General features: G+C 38.2%; 3 protein-coding genes and 1 non-coding gene across 6 annotated transcripts in view; 2 read left to right on the top strand and 2 right to left on the bottom strand.

Moving 5' to 3' along the window:
- Nucleotides 1-3,976, top strand: part of LOC131323202 (NADH dehydrogenase [ubiquinone] 1 alpha subcomplex subunit 1) — a 92,379-nt gene extending 88,403 nt beyond the window's left edge. Inside the window, exons 2-4 of one of the 2 annotated variants that reach the window (XM_058354893.1) lie at nt 97-213; nt 405-521; nt 3,739-3,976. In XM_058354893.1, the coding sequence (XP_058210876.1) occupies nt 106-213; nt 405-494 (198 nt within the window). In that variant the 5' untranslated portion in view covers nt 97-105 and the 3' untranslated portion in view covers nt 495-521; nt 3,739-3,976. Of the gene's footprint in view, nt 1-34; nt 214-404; nt 522-3,738 lie in introns of those variants that run through there. The other variant, XM_058354892.1, reaches the window with a different exon arrangement.
- A 509-nt stretch (nt 3,977-4,485) lies between these two features.
- Nucleotides 4,486-13,777, bottom strand: LOC131323199 (protein PIN-LIKES 6-like). Of its 2 annotated transcripts, none has more exons than XM_058354889.1 (11): nt 13,534-13,777; nt 12,865-13,294; nt 12,346-12,425; nt 11,775-11,899; nt 11,081-11,202; nt 9,484-9,669; nt 7,426-7,500; nt 6,922-7,022; nt 5,989-6,041; nt 5,551-5,739; nt 4,486-5,009 (listed from the first exon to the last, which is right to left on the bottom strand). In XM_058354889.1, exons 2-11 carry the CDS (start codon nt 13,042-13,044, stop codon nt 4,888-4,890), a joined length of 1,233 nt encoding a protein of 410 aa, XP_058210872.1. In that variant the 5' UTR covers nt 13,045-13,294; nt 13,534-13,777; the 3' UTR covers nt 4,486-4,887. The 2 variants fall into 2 exon arrangements, with proteins under 2 accessions (XP_058210872.1, XP_058210871.1); XM_058354888.1 differs by having other exon boundaries at nt 12,865-13,282.
- Nucleotides 12,150-12,257, bottom strand: LOC131324915 (small nucleolar RNA snoR100). Its single transcript, XR_009199500.1, has one exon. It is a non-coding gene; the product is annotated as a small nucleolar RNA snoR100 (small nucleolar RNA).
- A 3,680-nt stretch (nt 13,778-17,457) lies between the features above and the next one.
- Nucleotides 17,458-19,380, top strand: LOC131323197 (unknown protein 1). The gene is made up of 2 exons (XM_058354884.1): nt 17,458-17,673; nt 18,257-19,380. Exon 2 carries the CDS (start codon nt 18,285-18,287, stop codon nt 18,987-18,989), a length of 705 nt encoding a protein of 234 aa, XP_058210867.1. The 5' UTR covers nt 17,458-17,673; nt 18,257-18,284; the 3' UTR covers nt 18,990-19,380.
- The last annotated feature ends 1,796 nt before the right edge of the window (nt 19,381-21,176 follow it).

Here is a 21,176-nt window from a genome sequence, read left to right as displayed (position 1 = left end):
AGTCCCTACCCCCATGGGATAAAATAGTGATGGGCATAAGCCATAAATAACCGGAGGCCTTCAGTTGGTCGCAGGAGAGAGAGAGAGAGAGAGAGAGAGAGAGAGATGTCGTTGGTGTGGTTGGAAGCAGCACTTCCTCTCGGGATCATAGCGGGCATGCTTTGCGTCATGGGAAATGCTCAGTACTACATCCACAAAGCCGCCCACGGCCGGGTAATCCCTATCTACCTTTCATTCCTATATATACACACGTTTGTTCCCATCTGTCTCCGTATATGTATCTCAAATCAGTTCATTGAATCCTTTATTCTTGCTTAGATCTGTTTTGTTTTGTTTTTTGCGTCGGAATCAATCGGCTGTTGATCTCTTTTTTTTTTTGTTGGTTTTTATACGGAAAATTGCAGCCGAAGCACATTGGTAACGATGTGTGGGATGTGGCCATGGAGAGGCGTGACAAGAAGCTCGCGGAGAAACTGGCTTCTTCCCCAAATTAGGTCCCCCAGTTCCGGTAGTGTTTTCTCGTAATTTTCTCTTTAACTTCAATAATTTCAGTTTCTCAATTGCTAGCCCTCTCTTTCCTATTTATACTGTCAATTTTAGGGTTTTGGTTGGCGCAGTATAAAATCAGTTTTTGTAAGGCTTGATCTTTGATGCTGGAACTGTGAATAAGGAAAAGGGTAATGTTAATGCCAAAATTTTAGTGCGTAAAAGACTTGTACGTTTTGCAAAGTACAAGGCTCTAATGCACTGAAACTAGAAAAGGTGATCCCCGAGCCTAGAGAAAGAGCTTTTATGTACCAATGTATGAGGAACGGATTAACTCGATGTCATAGGCCTTTCACAGATCGTAGCATCTAGGGTAAACTTCTGCTTGATTTCGTGGATGTCTATATTACTATACGATATTTATGGCTGACTTTCCATGGCTAGGGATTCTTTTGGTGCAAACTTCTAGCCATATAAGAAACAATAGTACTGCTTAAAGAAAGCTATAGGTAGATGTATTAAAACAAACGTTCACCCCTTGGCTGTTTTTGGATAGCACTCATAGCAGGAATCCAAAAATTGGAACGGTTATCTCATTCTTAGGAATGTCATTCACAGTAATGTGGATCATTGATAATTTCATTCAGGTGATTGGTCGACGTAGGAATGTTATCCAGGAAGAAAGACAAATCATATTCAAGCATTTGGTTTGGCCCTTAAGAGCCTGGGAGTGGAATGGGCTTTTACCTGAATTTGCAGAAATAACCTTTTAACTTTGGCTTATCTACCATTTTGGTCCCTAGAATATAGGCACGGTTTCATTTAACTTTGGCTTATCTCCTACTCCTCTTTTGGTCCCTATAATATGGGCACGGTTTAATTTTAGTCCTTATTGAATGAATTGTATCAATTTTGTCCTCAGAGCAAGAAATTTAGACCAATGTTACACTTGCCATCAAGTAAGTGACGTAATATTGGCCTGCTTAACGGAACGTAAAGAAGTGCTGAGGTGGGCATGCTTATTTTTATTATCACAATATTTTGATTTTTTAATCATGATTATTTTCTCTTAACACCTACCAAGCATACATAACCTTGCTTTGAGAATTTCTTTGTACACCCACCATCCATCTTCCCTCTGACACTATTGTTTTCTCTTTCTCCGTTCTTAGCTACCAAACCTTTGGCCCACTGGCACAAAATCTGCCTACCACCTACGGCCAAATTACTCATCAACCTCAGCATTCCTCGTACCACAAGAAGAATGAGAAACTGGCAAAACATCTTTGTTCTCTGTTCCATGATTCTTGCCTTTTGCTTCTAGAAAGTAGAATAGGGGCTTATTTATATTGAAGTAATAGAATTGATCGCTGAATTTGAATAATGAGGCTGCAGTCATTGTGATTGGGGGTGCGGTCCTTGCAAGGGTTAAACACTCTTTCTCTCCTCTTATTCTCATTCTTTCCTATCTTCTTCTTTGCTTCTTATTTCTCTACCCAAAACCACCACGACTCCTAGCAGGTGGCAATACTCAAGTTTCCTTAACCCGTCCTACATCATATATGAAGAGTTCATCCCAGCAGAGATTGCACATGTATAGAAGTACGGCACATACCTATATAATGAAAAAAAGAAGTTGCATATAAATCTGGAAACTTTGAAGCCCAACTACGGATGAAAACAGAGGTGTAACAATTATCCCTAAAGATGCTCTGGAACATATTGGGACAAAGAAAGTGGCGGGAAGGAATGTAGAGAGGGAGGAAAAATAAAGAAGTTACAGAAAGAGAAACAAAGTGCTATAATGTGGGTGTATTTGAGGGTATAAAGGGGAGCACAATTCACCCTTCGTTCTCCCCAGTAATTCAACTGCCCCGTAATCCCAGATTCCTAGGATAGTGGAGGTATTGGATTCCTCCTCTATTCAGGAAACTAATTGCTACTGGATTCACAGATTAAAAATCAGATTGCCGTTCTCACGTCGGAATCTTAGGGGCCCTTGAATCACATTCCCATTCTCCCCTTGAGATTCATGACCCATCCAAACATAGCCGTAAATGAAACTTGAGTTAGATGTTGAGAGAAAGCTTCGAATTAGATGTTCTAGACCAAGCTTGCATGATGAGAGGAAGGGAGAATGTTATGTTGTTAAAAGTTTGGAATTTGAGGTAGATAATCTGCATTTATAGTAAGAACTAAGAAGGAATTTGTCTGGAGTGTAAGTTTGGTACCGGAAGTGGAAGACCTACCAAAAGAGGATATATAAAGTGTCTAGAGGACAATCAAATGGGAAAGAATCTTGTTAAGTTTGCTGAAAAGTAGGTCCATCATATGAATCACTCTGGAGCTGATTTTTGTGTTCGAAGAATCAACAACCTTTATTTGAAATATTGCTGAGCCATTGGAATTTGGCTCCCATAAGATGATAACTTTAAGCTCAGCTAGTTCTTTCATTAATTTGGAAAATGAGGTGCTTAAGATCCTTAGCAAGCTTGACCGACTACATGATGCATTACTTTGAAAATCTTAGCGATGGCTGAAAGCAATTGTGGCAATAGCAAGCTCTACTTTACTTTGATCTTGTTTGACGATGAGGTAGCTCTAACAGCTCACTGTCCACTGGTGAATTTTTGAATCACAAACTATATGATTTCTTGCCCAAGTTTTTAGATGTTGATTAGCTTCTATGAGCTGGAATCCTATCTTTTCAGAGCTTGGCTTATATTTATCATATCCATTCATGACTTGTTATAAACACATGGATGAGCTCGAAAGGGCACCCAGTGAATTGGTCTGAAGATGTTTGCCAGCATCTAGAATGATTTTACAACCCTAGCCAAGAACCAGCTCCCCCTATGTTTGAAATGTTTTGGTTATTAACTTTTATATTGATATAAAGGAGTGTGCTTGACGTACGTGGGACATCTCTTATTGTGCATCAAGACAGTTTTCTTGATCTCCGGCATTCCAACCGTCTTGCGATGAATGCAAGAGAGCATTTAGAGTTTACTCATCTATTTTTGTGAAATGAAAGTGTGCCTATTCAATGTCAATATCAGTTCACTTGTGACTATGAAATGAATTTCATCTCCCAATTCTCACAAATGTTACGGGATAGTTGGGGATTGCAATTTAAAATTTTCATAAAGTTTTTGTTTTCTAAAGTGTGAAAGTTGATTTTCAACACTTGACATGAATAGATTTAACTTCTGTGCATTAAACATGATGTTAACTTGCTGAGTATTTCTGCAGTGATGTAGCAAGCTTTGCCAAGGGGTTCTCAAGGAATAAGTGCCCTTCTGATGTTTCAGGATTTTGCCAAAGATACGTTAAGGGACACCTTTAAGCTTCTTCTTTTTTTCTTTTCTTTCTTTCCTTGATTGTGTGAATTTGTATAAGCTTTTAAGACTTGTACGGGGAAAGTTGACCGACAGCATTATATTATCATCGCTCTGAATTGGTTTTATAAATTCTTGTTCGTTTTGGAGTACCTGCTATCTACAACCATGTTTGCTATTTGGGTGTGTTTTATCTGGATGCAGCTTAAAATTATTATTTTTGATCTGCCAGCTGTGTTTGGTGAAAGGGCTTCCTTTAGGCTGTATTTGGATGAAGGACTTGGTAAGTAAAAGGACTTGGATGAAGGCTTTTGGGTTCACAAATCCTTACCACAGGCTACAGCCGTAATATGAACATGAATGAATTGCAAATGCAGAATGTGTTGCTCATTTAGAATAACTGCACTTTTTGATAAATATGCGTTGATATGCTCTGAGAAAAACTGCACTTGTATATTCAATAGATATTGACAGCTCGAAGTCTTTTGGTAGGCAGGCTTGCAACCGATGCCAAACCTTTGATCGTTCACGCCAGCAGAATTCTGTAGTATGTCTATTATATCATATCCTCAGCGGAGTACTTTTTTCAGAGCATATTGTAAATTCAAACCTTGTGTATGCTAACGTTTTGTTAGATGACGAGATAAGCCAAGGCATACGCTAATAGTCAACCAAAAATTTGTTATACAAAGGTAAAAGCCTGAAAAGACCAAAGCCCGGTCTGTTGAGAATTGGAATTTTGAGGAAGATTCAGCCCCCTTCAATTTGTTCCATATTACAGAGCTCGTCGAGTATAACCACCATGAAAAAATCACATTAATCTGATTCCGATTAATATCTGACTATCTTGGAAAAAATATGGGACTGGAAATGGCTCGTGCTGTCCCTTGCTGAACTCCAGAGAAGCCGGCTCCTTCTATAACCATGATGTCGACAAACGACATAGCCAATGACGTGTTACCATAATCTAAAATGAATAGAGGAAGACCCCCCAAAAAAAATATGAGGGGGATTACATCAATTGGACAGAATCATAAAGCCCCTTCGCACAGAAGGATGGTGTTTAGAAGAGTAAATGGAGATACAGAACGATCCACCCAGCCATAGAAAGAACTGCAAAGATATGAACCCAAAACAACACGGCTGCTGCATCTCTCCCACACCCCCTTAAACTGGCGACAGCACCTACAACAAAAACAAGTAAATTTGCAACATCATACCATTTCATAAGACAAAACCACTTATTTGGATTTCATCAATTTGGAAAGTTGCATCTATTTGATGATAAAAAGGTACAAGTCAACACAGACTCTGTTTGTATTCCTCACACAGAGAAAGACTCCAGGGTCTTATCATGACATTAGAAAGATTGGATGCAGTTCCCTTCTGCATACACAATAATTGAAAGGAAAAAGATATGAATGATCATGCTTATTGATTCATCTTGATGAGTGGAATTAGTAAGGTAAACATGTATGAACCGAATTTGAAAGAACTTCACTTAGAGGATATTAAGACGAAATTTCCAGCTTACTTGTCTTTTCTTAACTTTTGTCAAATTTGGTCAATATCTTTCTACTTTTCCGATTCTTCACGTAGATACAAATGAGAAAAGTATAAAAAAATCTGAACCAAAACTTAAGGATTATTCATTTATTCTTCGTGCATTGCATTTGCCTTGACATCTTGAAAAGAAGGCATGGAAATAGTTAGGATAGAGTGTTACCAGCAAGCACAGATGTGGGCATTGTATGCTGGAGGAGAAGTACAAATCTGAACATCTTATCATCAGGAGGAAGCACGCCAAGCTTGTCAGCCATCATGACAATGCCGAGACCAGTAGGAGGAACCAAAACCAACCGCGCAAAAATAATAGCACCTGTTGTCCGTAGACCCAGCTTTGAACTCCCTGGTCCTGTAAGTAACCAAAAATTTGTCAGCCATCTACCTCTTCAAATATAAATACCCAACGCATGGTTCGTGTGTGTGGTCCAAATGACGATACAGCAGGTGAAGAAAGTGCTAGGAATGATGGTGAGGAAGGGCACACTGGGAAACCATTTACTGCAACTGAAAGGTTTTCTCAAAACATCCATGACCAAGGGCCATATACTTCAAATTTTCCAAATGAAAAAGTAGATCAACAGGGAGAGAGCCTACTTACCATCCACAAGGTTGCCACCTAAAGCCAACAAAATGCATGGAATCATGGCACCCCTGAGAGGCAACCATATTGTTAGTATCATGTAATTATCAGGTATACCACAAAACAGTGATGGCACTGATAGCATTTGATGTTGTTGCAAATTCTGTATATTTGATTGAAGTGGATAAAAATGGAGGATATAAATGGTTTCTTCAAGGCATGTCAGAAAACATTTTCCTTAAGACAATAGCCGCCCCCACCTATTCAACTGAATTTGGTGTGCACCTTTTGGTTTTAACCTGTTCACCCATAACAACATTCAATTATTCATTAAGTATTTTGAAAATGTTTCAACAATCCCCCGCCATTTTCAAAATATTGCAATCCTAGACTCCTAGTCATTTGTAAGGCATAGTTTTGGAGAACTAATTATTATCTTTCAAAAAGGACTAGCCATTTTGGACATCTCAAAATGGAAAGATGGACCAATAACGGGGGGAGTATCACATTATGTGAAATAATTCTGGAAATTTCACTGTGCATTAATGCTTCTGAAGCCTGTTTTGACACAACTACGAGTTTCTCAACCTGAAAACGAAATTCTTCAGCGAGGAGTACCCATCTTATATGCCAGCAAAGTCAACGACAGAAATTACAAAATCTTGCTGGCGTGCAACTACGTACATACTAATTTCTGCTTTTCCAAAAGCAGTTGCCACACCCAGCACATTTAGTAATTTGCATGTCAGATGCTGCCCATTTACACAAGTACAATTAAAAGTTCCCATGACCCCTATAGTGCAGTTATATGCGAATCTATTAGCTCAAGTACACACAAGGACACCCATCATTCTACTTTCAACAGTTGCATGTAACTATAATAATCAAAACAAATAAAGGAAAGTAGAAATAAATAAATAACAAACAAAGAAGAGACAGGAAGAAGAATACCCAAGAATCGTGCAGCTGTCAGTGAAGAAGTAAAGAGGAGCATCAGTAGTAAAAATCACTCGCTTCAGAACGGGTACACATCCAATTACCATTGCTAAAATCTGCAGAAAAGACACGCATACAGGACTTTAGTGCTAGTACATGCAGAGGTGTCAAAGGAAAGTGGAGAGGGGCCCGAGGGGGATTGAACAATTTGTGGAACGAATGTTGTCATAGAAATAGTCACATTCAGTGGACAAAAGAAGATAGATCAAAAAGAGCCAGCCAAACTGACAAACAAGCAGACATATAGAGAACCCTCAGCTATCAAGTGTTAATGGAATTTTGAATCCTATCTTTAAACCTATTAGTGCATGGCTACATGAAAATCTCTTGACACAAAAGTTAAAGGTACAAGACGCAGTTTGCAATTAGCAAAAATGATCATACTAAAAAGTACCAACCCAGCACAAAAAATGGGAATCAAAACATCAATCAACAAGAAATTAATGAGCTTGAACTTACCGAAGCAATGATAGGGGGTTGAAGGATTTGATTGAGCTTCAATTTCACATATATAAACTCTAAGAAACCTTTGATCTGCACGAAGAAGCATGATTTTTTACAATATGACCGCAGCAGGAGAACAGTAAGTACTGAATCATGGGAAAAAAATTGCTATGGAGTGTCAAAGTCTTGGATTTTAAAATTGCAAAAGAAAGTTGATACAATTTATACAATAGGAATAGGAACCTGAAATTTTGGGCAGAGGAATAGTGTATCATTTACTATGTCCTATTACTAAAGTTCTTTTACCAAGGCCTTGTTCTCCTAAGGGCTTTAGGGGCTTTTTGGCGTTTTGTCCTTATTCAATTTTTTTTCGCTTTTGGTAGTTTTGCAACAAATTTTTGTGGATTATTTATTTGTCTCGATGAAAGGAATCGAATATAGTATTGACTTTTACCCAAATAATTTTGGAAATATCCAAAGATAAAGCCTCGAAAGCCAGCTTTTTGGGCTTTATCTTGAATATTTCCAAATTTATTAGGGTAAAAGTTAAAAAAATTTACTTTTCCGATTACTCTTGTCAAAATGAATCAATAATCCACAAAAGTTTGGCGCAAAACTACCAAAACACGATTTTTTATAATAAGGACAAAAAGCCCCTAAAGCCCTTGGGAGAACGAGGCCTAAAATTGTTGCTGACACTTAAGCGATAATATGGTCAAATGCAACCATCAGATGGGAATAATTTTGTATTTCTATTTACCAACAAATAACTACCATGTGGGGATAACAAGTCGAAGATACAACTGTATCATCTCCCAACATTGAGGGTTGTAGGATCATGGGAGTATAATTGTTTTAATATGCAAATGTGACATAAAGATAAAAAGAAAACAGTACCAAAGCAGCAGCATCTATTTTAACGTATGCTACGGTATTATCAATACCTATTCTGCATTAATGCTTATCTACAGTAGAGAACTCAATCATCTGCCAACCATATGACTTTTCTGGTTTGATGACATCTAAACCAGAGGAGTTGACAGTCAAATGTCCGAGTCCTCGTACCATCAGGTAAATATACACATCTATGAAGCACGGACACCTCTAGAGGTCGAAATATCACAGTGTCGGGACCCGGGAACACGCCACATGGCATGTCCCATAATTTAATTTAAAATTTTACGGGGACAGGCCGGGGGGGGGGGAGAGAGACTGATAGGGACATGACTGGGGCCAAACTGTAATTTTTTTTAAATGGGGTCAAACTGTAATTTTTTTAAAATTTGGGGCCAAATTGTAATTTTTTTAAATTTCTGAGTGTCAAACTAAAATTATTTATTTATATAAATAAATAAATATACACGTGGCGTGCCCTGCCGTGTCCGTATCCCCATTTTTTTAGAATTCTAGTGTCCGTGTCCGTGCATCATAGGTATTACGCATGAAAGCAACTCAAAGAAACATAATCTGTGAAGCACCAACACCTCTAGAGGTCGAAGAATCGAATCGCAGTGTCAGGACACGGGGACACGGTGGGACACCTCGGAGATACGTACGGGACACACCACGTGGCTTGTCCCATAGTTTAATATTAAATTTTGAGGGGGACACGGCGGGACACCGCTGGGGACACGGCAGGGGCCAAACTGCAATTTTTTTTTAAATTTTGGGGGCCAAACTGTAATTTTTGAAAAAATTGGGGGTCAAACTGTAATTTTTAAAAAAAATTGGGGCCAATTTATAATTTTTTTAAAATTTCTGGGTGTTAAACTATAATTATTTATTTATATAAATAAATAAATAAATATACACGTGGCGTGTCCCCCGCCGTGTCCGTGTCCCCATTTTTTTAGAATTCCCGTGTCCCGGTGTCCGTGCCCGTGCATCATATAACATAATGAAGCATTGATTTACTAAAGACACAAGCTAATTTTGCCCCTGCCAAATGTCTCTTCCATATCATTAAGGGTAATGCATTTTGATCTTTCTGCGTTTTATCAGTATCCATGATCTTGGCTGAGGGGAAAAAAAACAGTTCCACAACATATTGAAGCATGTATAGTAGGTTCTCACCTTTCCTTTCTTTGGAGCATCTGAAATTGTAGGTACAACCTCGTGCTTAACCAAGGGAACTTGCTCAGGAGAACTATCCTTAGCAGGGTTCTTTGTAGGAAGCTTTACGTCTTCAATGTCAAAGGTCCCTTCGGGAGGAGGTTTGAGCATATGAAAAACGTAGGTATATAGGACTATTGCACCAACCTAAATAAATAAGCAATCATTGGACTTAAGTTCGTATGATGAATGTTAATTGCACAAAAGGATTATTAATGTCAGAAACATATATAGATACCTAAACAAACCAACAGGAAATTCAGATTTGGGAAATATTATGAACCTATTTGCGTTGTTAACTAAGAACTTTAACCATCGTTCTGCCAGAGGAAGCTCCGGTACCATGACAGTAAAAATAAAAATAACGCGGATATGAAACAGAAAGGACAAAATACAAAAATCGAGTATTTAACGTCATTCGGCCACCAATTTGTCCCAAAAGCTTAATGCCTTGTTTGGATCAAGATTTGAAATTTTTTTTCCAACTCAAAAAACACTCATTACACCTACTTCCAATCATTACTCTTCATTCATAACCCCTGTCTCCAATCATTATTCTCATTTTTCTCTCTATCTCTCTCCACTCATTACCCCTACTTCCAATCATTACTCTCATAAAAAATTTCTCAAAAACTCATCCAAACACAGCATAAGCCGATCGGAAATATGCCCAGCAATGAATTTCATGCTATTTAACACCCTCTCTCATGTGCAACCCTGTCTTGCACATGGAGATGCAAATATACATAGATAAGAGTGAGACATAATAAAAAGGGGAGATGCAAAATGCAAACGGCGTACATATGTAAATAAACGTAAACAAAGAAACTTGAACCCTAGACCTCCAATGCTATGTCAAGTTACCAATTGTCCTGATCTTTAACAATCCCTACAAGCAAAATGATATATCAATACTTTTAGTACAGCAGCAGAAACACTAAGTAAATGTTTGTTCCCAAAAACCCGAGAAAAAGGCATCCAAACCCAAAACCAAAAGAGAGTATAAAGCGTTGGGAAGGATAGGGACAGCGATACGGCGGTTATTGGATGGTCAAACAAACACCTGAAATCGAAACAGTTTCGATTGTAGATGCAGTATGCGGCCAAAATCCAAACAAGCTACACTCTTATATTCATCCCGTTATTCTCTATCCACACAACCCCCCCACCCCCCCCCCCCCCCCCCCCCCCCCCCCCCCAGCATGTCCCGACAAGGAAGAGAGCCCTCATCCTTCAGGAAACCTTGCAGTCAGTCATAAGCATCATAAGCCATGATTTCAAAATACCAGATCCAACTAGTTAATGGAGCATTTATAACTTGAAAGAATCATATATGTCAATAATAATGAAATAATTCTTCTGGAACTGATCTAGCTTGAAATGTCAAAGGTCCTAGGACAAATATTTGAAAGGTTACATAATCCACAATACATACGAAAAGCAATTAAATGAATTATCTGTCAGCAGATAGATAATTACTCCAATATCTCGTGGGCTTTTGTAGTTCAAATGACTTCTGCCCGAGCCACAGTCAAGAAAAGAGAATTGCATAACTTACCCATTGGCCAAATGAGATGTATGCATTCCCATCTCGAGCACATTTCTCAGAGTCACCAAAAGGATTTGACTTATCTCGACACAGAGCTGCAATTAGGACAAGTGGTATGTTCCCAATATTCCCTGTGTAAAAGCGATGGTAATGTAAGAGCCCAGAGCAAGGAAAAAACAAGAATAGCTTGCAATCGGTGCACTTTTTCGGCAAAAAAATACTAAAAACCAAAACTCTATGCATAAAGCATTTTCAATTTCCAAACAATCTATACTCAGCTATTCACTTTAAAATGCCTATATCAGCCACGTACAGAAATTCTGAGATATTAAAGAAGACTTAAATTGGAATATTGCATAAATTCTCACACGAGAACAGGCATAAATGCTCTCTTGTATAAAATTGGAACCTCAAAATTATGAGCACTAGTTGCCAGGCTGCCAGTCATGAGTGAACCATTGAGTTAGACTCAAAATGCATGCATTGTAAAAGCAATAAACAAGCACATATAATCACTCCCTTCAAAAGGACTTAGAACTCTCCATGTTGAATGTATAAGTGAAAATCAGGTCTTCAGAAAAAGACAAAAGAAAAAGAAAGACCCCACCAACCCGCGTATATACTCCATTGAAACACATGATGTACAATTTCTACCATGAACAAATGGTAACTTGAGATTTATCACAGGAATGAAGCATCTCACCAATTCCGATTTGTACGATGGTGAACTTAAAATATGGGTACGGCGGATGGATGATGGATGCAACAATTAGGCCTATTAAAGACCCTGATAAGGTAGCCAGAACGACGTTAAAAGGAATGAACCACCTGCATAAGGAGAGAACTATTTACTTAAGCACCAACTATGTGAGCTATCTCTATTTCACAAAACAACAATAGGACTCAACAACAACAACAACATAACAGAACCCATCTAGTCCCCAATCATTGGGGGTATGGGTGGGGATGATTGGAGACGGACCTAACCTTTGGCAATATATGCACAAAGTGGCTGCTCTCAGAATACCACTGAAACAGTGGCCCCCCTAAACCTCCAAGAACCGAGGAGCTACAGGGACGTTTTGTTGTAGAACCATGCCCCCAAATCAAAGCCAAATGGCATCACAGAGAGCAGGCCTAGAGACCCAAATCAATTTATGTGCACATTACCATGCTTCCTTTATTAATAGTTCAGAGCATCGGTATGCACAATAACAATAGGACTCTGCATAAATGAATTATCAACCATAACAAAAGGAATGCCGAGTTCTTACCACTCAATCATTTTCTGTAAAGTGATGGCTTGCCCAAGTTGAGAGAATATCAAACACGGAAGTAAAAGTGAAAAAACCAACTGCACCAAATAACATAGGGAGATATCATTAGATAATGCTCAATAACTAGATTGGTACAAAGTTTTTCTGACAAGGAAAACTTAATCAGACATTGATTCCAGCATCTCTCAGACATATGAAACCAAATTGGCTTGTAAAATTGACAATATTTAGTACGCAATCTGCAAGTTGAAGACATCTAAATCTAGTCGTCTTTCTCACACACAAAGGAATAATGTTTTGTTGAAAGGCGGTTCAGGGTAATGGAAACAGTCTCTCCCTTTGCAGGGTGAAGCTACGTTCATCCAACCCTTCCCCAGAGAGTGTCTCGTGCCCCAGGTAGCTTTTTCTTTTATTTTCGTATAGGCAGGAAAAAACTGAGAAGTAATTCGATAATTGACCGCAAAAAAAAAAAAAAGGGGAGGGGGGAGGGGGAAGATGCAAAATTAGAATGATTACCCCATTTAAGAGCTTCCTTCCAGGAGCAGGTAAGAGCTTACAATATGCGACAAGAAATCCTAAGAAGCAAATCGTAAAAACCTTTGCAATGGGTAATACAGCAATCTTTATAGTCCCAGCCAGCGATTCTCCTCCTCCACCCTGATTTTGCAATACCACCTGCGCTAGAAACCTTTCCATATTTCCCAATATATGAACTTCACGTATCAAATCCCAAACCGCAAAAAGTTGATTTCTATATTTCCAAGGAATCGCAAATGACACGCAGAGCCTGCTTTGTCGTGTGTGTGTATATATATATACAGCCAACAGATTTGCAAATCAAAACTCAGCCCAAAGTCTCTCCTCTGCGAAATCCAGATGTAACCAATTCTCACCCAATTTTCCAAATTTGGGTTATGATCTCAATCTTCTTATTCTGCAAAATTCACTCTCAAAAAGAAGAAAACAAATCAATACCTAGAACTTAAAATCGGAAAAATAACATACGTTGGTGCATATACAGATGCATGGCGTACCCACCAATCAAAGCGGGTAAGTTACAACCCACTTATATTAATAAATTTTCCATTTCTGGGTTATGAGATCAACCTTCTTGTTATTCCAAATTCACCAATAAAAACAAAAACGATTCAGTAGCCAGAGCATACAATTGGAAAAATTACATACGCTGATGCATATACATGGCTTGCGTCTCTTACGCTTCGGCCACCCTTGTAGATTGGTTGTTTTCCTTCTGTTTTTTTCGAGATTGTTCAGAACCTAGATTCCAATTTCGATTATGCCTGCCTTGGCCAATGGGGGTGTATGTACATAAAGAAAATCTCCGAATATTGGGGATCGTATAACTGTATAACTAGTAGTACTGCTTTTTTGTGGGTCACCGGAAGACGATGTCGGTCAAATCTCTGAGTTCTAGAAGTTGTACTTATTACGGGTAACCAAGCAGTTAGGAAAATTTATTTGGTGGTCTTGGAACACCGCCACGTAATGTATATGATTGTACCCAATACTTTTGTCCATTACACATTTATGCAGAACTTAGTACTAAGCATATAAAATTTATAAGAATGTGTGATGGATTAAAATGTTTGAACACCGCTTAGCAGTGCGCCAAGACCAGCAAATAATTAGACCAGCAGTTTGGATATGAGATAGTATCGGATTAACGTGTTCTCCTTCTACAACTCCACCTTTGTCGCATCTCTAACAATCTGTGTGTCTGGATTGGAGAGGGTAGTACATGTAATTTCAGTCGTTTTATTAATTGTCGGATTTTGTTGAAATAATCTTTGTGGAAAAAATAGTTTCTTCACCAACCGGAGTCATTTTAAAATTTAAATAATTGATTGCTGAGATGAACGTATGAGATGAGACTGCAGATGTTTCAAGTTTGATCGCAGAGAAATCAGATCTTTATCAATACCTTATTTTTATTTTTTCCACAAATAATTAACGCATTGAAATTCATAAAATAAAGTCCTTCAAATTATTAAAAGTAAAACTATTTGTTTTTTTATAGTAATTCATAAAATAAAGATGATTTTTTTAAAAAATCTTTTAGCGTCTTCTTATAAAGGAGTCCTTTTCAATTTTTATCCTTATTTTTGTACTTCTCTAATTTTTCTTGTTAAGACGAAGTAAAAATTATAACGAAAGGTCCAAAACAATTAAAAGTAAAAATTATAACGAAAGGTCCAAAACAATTAATTTAGTCCAAACGGACTCTTAGTAATGATGTTGCTTTTAAATGGTACTTTTTAAGATTCCTCCGGAGGAAAATAGAGATGTCTCCTACATTACAAACAATTAGCGTTTGGGACACACACGATGCATATGCAAATTTTTGTTCAACTCAACCTTCTTGCGAGATATTGTTAGAATTGACAAACTGAGGAGTAAAGAAACATGACGGTTGAAAAACACGGATAAGCAGACTCCAAAACAATACTATATGATTAAAAAAAAAATATTTTCTAAGGCAAAACTAACCAATTGAATTTGAAAGCAAGTTGATCAATGGACATATTGCCTCGCAGGAAAACTATAGAAATTTTACTACTACAATAAGGGGGGACGTGGGGGTGAGGAAAGGAGAAGTGGGGGGGAGGGGCCAGTTGAGTTGGGCATAGTATTTTGACTTCTTTGTCCGAGTAAATAGTATACCAAAGAAAATTGTAAAAACTTATTCTTAATAGGCACTTGTGGAAAACACTTCTATGACACAGTTTCACAAAAAGTATACACCAAAAGGGTTTTTCCTTTATATATTAGAATAGAATAAATGGATAAATATTAGACTAGATTTAACAAGTTCAAATCAAATTACCAAACCAAAAATGAGTTCCCTTTAAACTCTACAACATCCACCCGGTTCACCCTTGTCCCACAAACTAATAATCACGGCTTTTTGTTGGGCGGATAAGATTTTAGGTGGATAAGGAAAAAGGATAGATAAGAGGTGGATATATTATAAGAGAGATTAGTTAAGGAGGAAGCTTAACTTATACTTAGTTTTGAGTACTATAGTAGTTGATATAGGTAGATAAGAGTGGATAATATAACAAATTACTTGATTGCTCTCATTAAGTTATTACATTGAGGGGTCGTTTGGATGCAGTAAAGGAAGGGGGATAAATAATACCCCTCATCCAAGACATGGGGCCCATCTCTTGCCCCCGTTTGGGAACTCAAGTTGCAGGGGTCTTCGGTTATCCTCCTCCTTTGGTGAGACCGGAGATGAGGGATTCGGGGGTCTTATTTTTGGACAGGATTTGAGGTCCCCATAAATTATACCCCTCAAAATTTGACCATTTCACCCCTCTTTATCCCCCTTCCTCCACCCCAACTTTCCATTTTTGCCGGTGTGTGTGAGTGAAGTGTAGAAGTGTATTTGTGTGGGAAAGCTAAGAAAAAAAATTAAGTGTTCCAAATTTCAATCCATTTGAACAAGTGGAAAGATTTTAGTTTTCGCATCATTTTATCCTAAATCGTCATAGTTAAATTTTGACTCTAGGGATTTCGTTGATTAGCCATAAGAAAGTCGTGGAATCAAATATCACTTAGAACTAATCAACGAGAGCCCTAGAGTCAAAATTTAATTATGACTATTTAGTATAAAATGATTAAAAAACTAAAATCTTTCCACTGGTTCAAATGGATAAAAAATTAAGTGTTCCAAATTTCAATCCGTTTGAACCAGTGAAAAGATTTTAGTTTTCTGATCATTTTATCCTAAATAGTCATAATTAAATTTTGAAAATTTTGACTCTAGGGCTCTCGTTGATTAGCCATAAGTAATATTTGATTCTACGACTTTCTTAAGGCTAATCAACGAGAGCCCTAGAGTCAAAATTTAATTATGATGATTTAGGATAAAATGATGAGAAAACTAAAATCTTTCCATTGGTTCAAACGGATTGAAATTTGGAACACTTAATTTTTTTTTTAAAATTGAATTTTATAAAAAAAATTGTTTAATAATAATACTAAATTCCTTAATTTGTTAGTAAAATTAAATATTACAGCTTAAATTGTGAAAGAATAATTAAATTTGCAATTACATATAAAACATAATACATAATTAATTTAGGGACTGTACAAGGACAAAAGGGTCATTTGACATTTTTTTATATCATCCATCATTCCTTATCCATCCTATTAATCCTCCATCCAAACCAAGTATTATTTAATCTCCATTCTCTAAACATTCGTCCAAACAACCTACTATTTAATCCCCCTCCATAAATATCACATTAATGTGGGTCATCATTTATTAACTAATACCCCCTACTATCTTATCTCTCATATTAACTAATACCCCTAATTCTTACCCCCCATTTAAATGGACCGTGAGAATACAAAAATAAATTTTTTGGGGGTACAATTTGGTCTTTCTCCCCACCCGGATTAACTTATCCTAGGGTGGGGGATGGGATTAGCTAAGGCTTGTCCAAGGGGATAAACGACCTCCCCTTCTTCCACAACCAAACACCACATTTCTTATTTCTCTCTCTCCATTATCCGCCTCCCCCCCTTAGAGCATGTACACCAACAAAATGTATTTTACCTACCCAATAATCAACCTTTTTCATTTTACCTACTCAAATCTCTCTCAACCTCACACCAATTCTCTCTATCATACATCTTTATCCTTATAAAATATATCACTAAAAATGAGAGAGACGGAGAGGGGTAGATAGAGAATGAGGGAGTGGTAGGGAAGGGAGAAAGAAAGAATAATATTTTAATGGTTTGCTTGTAAATAATACCTCGCTAGTTTTACAAAGCATTTTCCTGAAAGGAAAAATACATCTGTGTTTACAGAGACCGGTGCAAACTGCTTTGGTGGTTTTGATTAGGTAAAATATGGATTTGCCTACTTTTGTATACATGCTCTTATTCACTTCTTTACACCCTCAACAAACAGAAGAAAAAAGAAAAGAAAAGGAAAGGAAAGAAGAGGCGTAATGCGATGATTTTGAAACCTCAAGACGGTAATCTTCACAAGTGCCCAATTAGAAGGACCAAAGTGAAATTCGCCCTCCCTAACATACTGTACAAATCAGCAAAGCCTCAAAAGTGAAGCGAAGTGAAGTCCTACTTGTTCGACGTGTACTGAAACAGCACCGAGTTATTCTTCTCCCCAGTTTCACCGCGTAAAACGTCGACGCCCCCCCGCCCCCCCCCCCCCCCCCCGGTCATCTCTCCACTCTCAGTCGCCGACCCGCATTCCTCCTCCTCTCCTCCGCCGCTGCTTCTGCATATCCCCAGAATAAGAGCCCCCCCTCTTCTGTATACGCATTATTAGTAAGTTCATCGATTTATTTTAATCTATCTTTTCCTGTACGAAGCTCCACCTCCTTCTCCTAAACCCTATGCATTTTGCTCCTTTCGATGCATAGATGTCTGTATAAATTTTTAGTGATGCTTTCCTCTCTGCATTTGTGGAAAATGCACTCTTTCCCCCCCGCCCCCTCCTAAGAATCTCCTCATGTTCTACTTGCTTTCTGTTTTAGGGTTTTTGTTTTCACGCTTTAATTTTTGATCTTTTTGACATCACCTGACGATCAGGGTTCTCTCTGAACCCTAATCTTTGAAAGCCACTGGGTTCTGAGCCTCAATTTAATTCCTGTGCTCATTCCGTGACGAGTTTAGGGTTTCACAATTCATTCATTTTGCACCCATTTCTTTATTTTGTTTTGTTCTTGTTAAGCTTCTGAGCCCTAATTTTGTAAAGCTAGTGGGTTCTGGGCCTCAATTTAATTCCTGAGCTCATTCCCTGTCGTGTTTAGGGTTTCTCAATTCATTCATTTTGCACCCGATTCTTTATTTTGTTTTGTTCTTGTTAAGTTTCTGAACCCCAATTTTGTTTTTGATTTATGTGGTACAGTTTGGTTACCTTTTCATCGTTGGGGATAATGGATACTACAGTCACCATGGATGAACCAAATGCAGTGGAAAATATCTCTCAGAAAATCGTGAAGAATGTGGAGGAGAAATTTGTTGTTGTTGTAGAAGCTGAAGAGAATTTAAGTGAGGTATTCCCGTTATCTAAGGTGGCTCCTATAGGGCCTATAACCCCAGATTCAAATAAAGAGACTGGGGACTTCCTCTTCTGTTTTACATCCCCTTTAACGTTGGTTTCTTCGCCTCGAAATGATAACTTGCGTGCTTCTATCGATTTTAGTCCCTGTACCCCGATGGAGGATGGTTTCGACCCGTTTGCTCCGGGTCCAGAGGAGCTCGCGATGGCTCCTCATTGTAAGAAGTACCTAAAAGAATCACGAGTCAATGTTGCGCGGCGGCTTAAGTATGATTCTTCTGTGAATTTTGTCCTGGATGGAAATCGCAAAAGTGATGCTGAAACCATCTCAGATGACGAGATGATACTGGAAACAGTGTATGATACACTTTTGGAAGCTATTGTTTCGAAGCAGACGGAGGGGCTTGTTACTGAAATTTTACCTCTGGATCGAGGTTTTGATGGGTTTAAAACCCCTGATTCTGCTACCCGTCTTAGTGGAATTGCGGAAACCTGTCCCGGTGCTCCTGTGAAGACCACAGGAACCACAAGAAAATTAAGGAACGTTGATCAGGGTTTATGCAGAAAGCTTGAGTTCTGACTTGGGTTCTGCTAAAAGGTTTAAAGCTGACGTTATGAGGGCTTTTTATGTCACATACCTCTGTGCCTGGTACCGATAAGGGGTAGTACAGGAATACTCACTCCTCATCATCGACTAACCCTGGATACTACACATTAGGGAATACTGCTCTGTAGGAATTGTATTTTGGTAACTGTAGTGCTAACTCATATTGCTATGGATTGGTATTCTTGTATTCCTATTTTTTGAAACCCTGAAAATTGTGATCTGTGAGGATTGTTTCGATGGGAAGGTAGTTCTCTCTCTGACTACGTTTATAGAGATTAGAGAGTAACATATTGAAAAGTACTTATTTCTCAGATTAATTTAAATTCAGTTTCATAGAGACCGTTGGTTTCCTTATTAGAGAAAACTATGTGCAACTCTCAGCAATAAGTCTCTCTCTCTCTCTCTCTCTCTCTCTCTCTCTCTCATGTTATTTCCTACCATTCTTTTGTGCTTCTCTTGCACCGTTAACAAAAAAAAGAAGTGTCTCTCTTACAATTCATGTCATGGATCCAAATTAGTTTGATGAAGTGTGTAAAGAGCAGAAGCATTTTGGGTTGTTGTGGAATAAGTAATCACAGCTACTTGTGAAATTGGAAAGGAAAGGAAATACCTTTCCCACAGGTGGTGTTTTAGTTACCTCAAGCTTAAAATTTTCTATCCACATCACTAGAGGAGGCTGTACTATGGAACGGGAGCCGTGTACTAGTTAAGTCTAGTGCATCAACCGTTACTCTATTATCAGTGCTGAACAATATGTAGGATTCTCTGCAGGAAACAGTGGTGGATGCTCTGAATAGAGTTAATGCTGTTTTTGCATGTTTTTTTGCGACAACCTCTAGTGTTTCAATGAGGTAATTCCACTTGAAAAAAGGAAACCTGTACCAGGTTGTTTTGCTTCAAGGAACTTTTTTCTTCATTCTAGAGGTTGCTTTGTTCCACACTTTATGGCGTTCCTGTGCTTGACTCCATGTTAAGCTTGTCATCGAAAATTGTTGCAAGTCCATCCTTTGTTGAAGAAAAGGGATTCTGGTGCTTTTTGAGGATAAAGTCTGGTTGAAGTAGAAGGAGAAATTTTGTGGTGTCCACTACCAATTTCATCAAGTGGATAAACAGGTAAGAGTTTTTTCATTTGGAAATGTTCTTTCTCGAAATGTTTAATCCTATGCTTTAATCATTTTATTGGAGGAGTAATGTTTTGTAGTAAAAGAATGGCTAGTATTTTGATGCAGTGTACATGTGTCGTATGCTAGGGCTGATACAAAACCGACCGGACCGAAAAAAACCGAAAAAACCGACCGTTCGGTTCGGTTTTCGGTCGGAGTGCTGGCGGGATTTTTCGGTTCGGGGTGGACCGAACCGAACCGAACTAAGGTCTCGGTTTTCTGAAATTGTAGACCGATTGGACCGAACCGAACCGAACCGAACCGGACCGAACCGAAATGGACCGAACCGAACCGAGTATATATAATTTATATAATTATATAATTTGCATAAATCTTAACCGTAAATTTTTTTGGTCTTTTAATCTCCACCGTACACAAACAAAACCCTACCTCATCTCTAACTCCCCTCTGAGCCCTCTCTCGGTCTCACTCTCACTCTCACGGTGTCCCATTCTCTCACCCTCTCTCAGTCTCTTTCACAGATCGGCAATCTTAGCCTCTCACCAATCACCACGCCTCCCTCCCCTTCTCTGAAATCCTTCTCTCTCTCTCTCTCTCTCTCTGATCCACACCAATCTCTCTTCTCCCTTGCAGGTTCGTCCTTTCTATTATTTTTCTTTTGCTAACCCCTTTGTTAGTGTTTATATATCTGTCTTATCTGTGTTGTTCATTACCCAGACGCAATGCTTTTATAGATCGATCCACTGTTTTTCCCTTCAAAATCGACACCCACTGTTTGCTTTATATGTGTGGTGGTATATAATAATTAGACGTGTATATCTCTTGTATATGCATATGAATATGTATTCCACGAACATTGATGCTAGTAATCTATATTTATGGTTTCTAGTTTTACTTGGACATTTTTTTATAGAATAAAAGACGAATTGAAGCCCTAATGCTTGGACCGAGGAGTTCTACAATGGGTACAACAATCTATTTTTGTTTGCTGTAATTTTTCTTATGAAATTACATAATCTGTTTTCATTTTTTGAAA

This window comes from Rhododendron vialii, chromosome 4a (assembly GCF_030253575.1).
Source record: "Rhododendron vialii isolate Sample 1 chromosome 4a, ASM3025357v1".
NCBI lineage: Eukaryota > Viridiplantae > Streptophyta > Magnoliopsida > Ericales > Ericaceae > Rhododendron > Rhododendron vialii.
This window is presented reverse-complemented; position numbering and strand designations above follow the sequence as displayed.

Excerpts from the sequence above, each read along its gene's own strand:
- LOC131323199 (XM_058354889.1), bottom strand. The coding sequence starts at position 13,044 with ATGGAAAGGTTTCTAGCGCAGGTGGTATTGCAAAATCAGGGTGGAGGA. Across the intron at positions 9,670-11,080 it reads ACATCTCATTTGGCCAATGG|GTTGGTGCAATAGTCCTATA; the intron begins GTAAGTTATGCA and ends TTATTTATTTAG. Across the intron at positions 6,042-6,921 it reads GACAGCTGCACGATTCTTGG|GGGTGCCATGATTCCATGCA; the intron begins GTATTCTTCTTC and ends GTTGCCTCTCAG.
- LOC131323197 (XM_058354884.1), top strand. The coding sequence starts at position 18,285 with ATGGATACTACAGTCACCATGGATGAACCAAATGCAGTGGAAAATATC.